At 29.2% G+C, this 2,169-nt stretch overlaps 1 protein-coding gene across 7 annotated transcripts in view; it reads left to right on the forward strand.

Moving 5' to 3' along the window:
• LOC107734515 (cytochrome c1-like) overlaps nucleotides 1-2,169 on the forward strand; it is a 17,693-nt gene that overhangs the window by 8,999 nt on the left and 6,525 nt on the right. For 6 of the 7 annotated variants that reach the window (XM_016546538.1, XM_016546506.1, XM_016546516.1 and 3 more), the window contains 2 exons: nucleotides 1,157-1,183; nucleotides 1,291-1,344. In XM_016546538.1, the coding sequence (XP_016402024.1) occupies nucleotides 1,157-1,183; nucleotides 1,291-1,344 (81 nt within the window). The remainder of the gene's footprint in view (nucleotides 1-1,156; nucleotides 1,184-1,290; nucleotides 1,345-2,169) is intronic. The other variant, XM_016546525.1, reaches the window with a different exon arrangement.

Consider the following 2,169-nt stretch of genomic DNA (forward strand, 5'->3'; position numbering starts at 1 on the left):
CTTTGGTTTATCATGTGACTTTCTCATCACCACCTGCATTTGGTGGTTATCAGTGTATTACAAAGGTACAAAACAGATTTCAGTACTTCAATAGGTTGGTATACATTATATCAGTTAATGAAATTACGGTATTTAACTGTAAATTTAAGTTAAAACCATAAAACCTAAAACGTTGCTACCATATTTTTTTACGGTAAAATTCCGGCAACCACAGCTGCCGTTTTTTTACCGTAAATTTTACGGAATATTTTTTACAGTGAGGGTTTACTAAATTAAAGCTATTACAAATCTAAATAAGCTGAAATAAAATATAAGTATTAATTAATTACTAAAAGAAGTAATTAAATAAAAATAAAATATAAATATTGGATGAAAAACTTAATGTTGCCTTGGCAACTAAATGAAATAAGTTGACGCACTAAAATTACTGACTATAAATAAATAAAACTAAAACAAAAGCCAGGGTTATTATAGTTAACTAAATCTACAATTAAAAGCATAAAAATAACATGTTACTTGAAATAAAATAAAAGTTAATTGAAATAAAATCGTTTATTAAAAAACATTGTATTTCAGTTAATTGCCAAGGCAACATCATTTTCATTTAAGTTGATGTACTAAAATAACTAAAACTGAAATAAAATAAAAAATCAGAAATATAGAAACATAATAAAAATGACAAAACACAGCAGAATTACTAAAACGGTAACTAAAATAAAATGAAAACGGAAAATGCAAAACTAATTCAAACTGTTAATAAAAAATATAACACTTAAATAACACTATTAAAAATGATCGTTTAAAACAATCCAGTAATTGAAATTAAGCTGAAATAAAATAAAATCTAAATATTAGATGAAAAGCGTCTATAATACTGATTTGTAGGCACAATGCAAACAGCCCTTGTTTTCTGTGGTAAAATCACTGTAACGCACGGCTTCAACTGGCGTAATGCAATACGCAGTTTAACGTCAATGTTCAATATACATTTTACATATATTTACGTTTAATAATAACAATCAGAATAAACTGTTCTGTTATTCAGTGCATTAATATAGACTGTGCATCATATAGATGTGTATTCATCAGCATTTTATAACATTTTATAATTGTGTATAATACACAACGACGTGTGTTGTTTTTTGTGTGTTTACAGAGTCTGAAGACACAAACCCTGAGACAGGTACGCCTCATTTACTACAGGTGTTCAGTTCTGGTCACAAAACAACATCAACACAAGACACAAGTGTGCTTTAGCTGATGTTTAAGAACTGGTGTGTGTTTCCTCAGACGCTGCGACGAAAGATCAGCCCGCGACAGAAGATGCTGAAGAAACAGCAGCAGGTGATCTGATTCAAACATTTCTCTGAAATAAAGCCATCACACGCCACAAACAACACACAAAGGCATATATACATATATATATATATATATATATTATGGATATTATAAAAACAGCCATAGAAAACCTCACGTTTTAAAAAGGGCCTGGAAAAGTCATGGTAATTTCTAAAAGATAATGTGTCCCAGTTATTCTCAGCCCTAAAATATTTCATAGCCAGAAGCTGCTCTTTCTGAACGCAATCTTTAATAAAATGATTTTAAAAATCCTTCAAATATCCTGTAACCATGAAGACCTGGAAGAGGCATAGAAATGCATCAGACGGTGGGCTGGGAAGCCTGTAATAATCATGTGGTTTTGACTATGACGTATTTTCCTCTCTGTTGCCGTTCCGCTGAGAGTCGGTGGCTGAAGAAACAGACGCAGCGGATCAGACAAGCTGGCTTGGCAACTAAACGAGTTTAAGAGGAAACACTAAAGTCACTAACTGGAAATAAAAACTGATGTCACTAACTGGAAATAAAATAAAAGCTGAAACTGTGAACTAAAACTATTAAAACTCATTCAGTAATTGAATAAGAGCTCAAATAAAATATAAATATCGCAAAAACTTAAACTAAACAAAAACTAGAATGTAACTGAAATAAATTAAATAATAATAAATTAAAGCTGAAGCATTAAACTTACTAACTGAAACTGAACTAAAACTAAAAGTATTAAAAAAATCATAAAATAAATTATTATATTATATTATATTATATTATATTAATTTATTAGATTAGATTAGAATAAATTAAATAAATTAGATTAGAATAAATTAAAACCTA

Source organism: Sinocyclocheilus rhinocerous, unplaced genomic scaffold, assembly GCF_001515625.1.
Source record: "Sinocyclocheilus rhinocerous isolate Xijiao unplaced genomic scaffold, SAMN03320098_v1.1 scaffold1516, whole genome shotgun sequence".
Lineage (NCBI taxonomy): Eukaryota > Metazoa > Chordata > Actinopteri > Cypriniformes > Cyprinidae > Sinocyclocheilus > Sinocyclocheilus rhinocerous.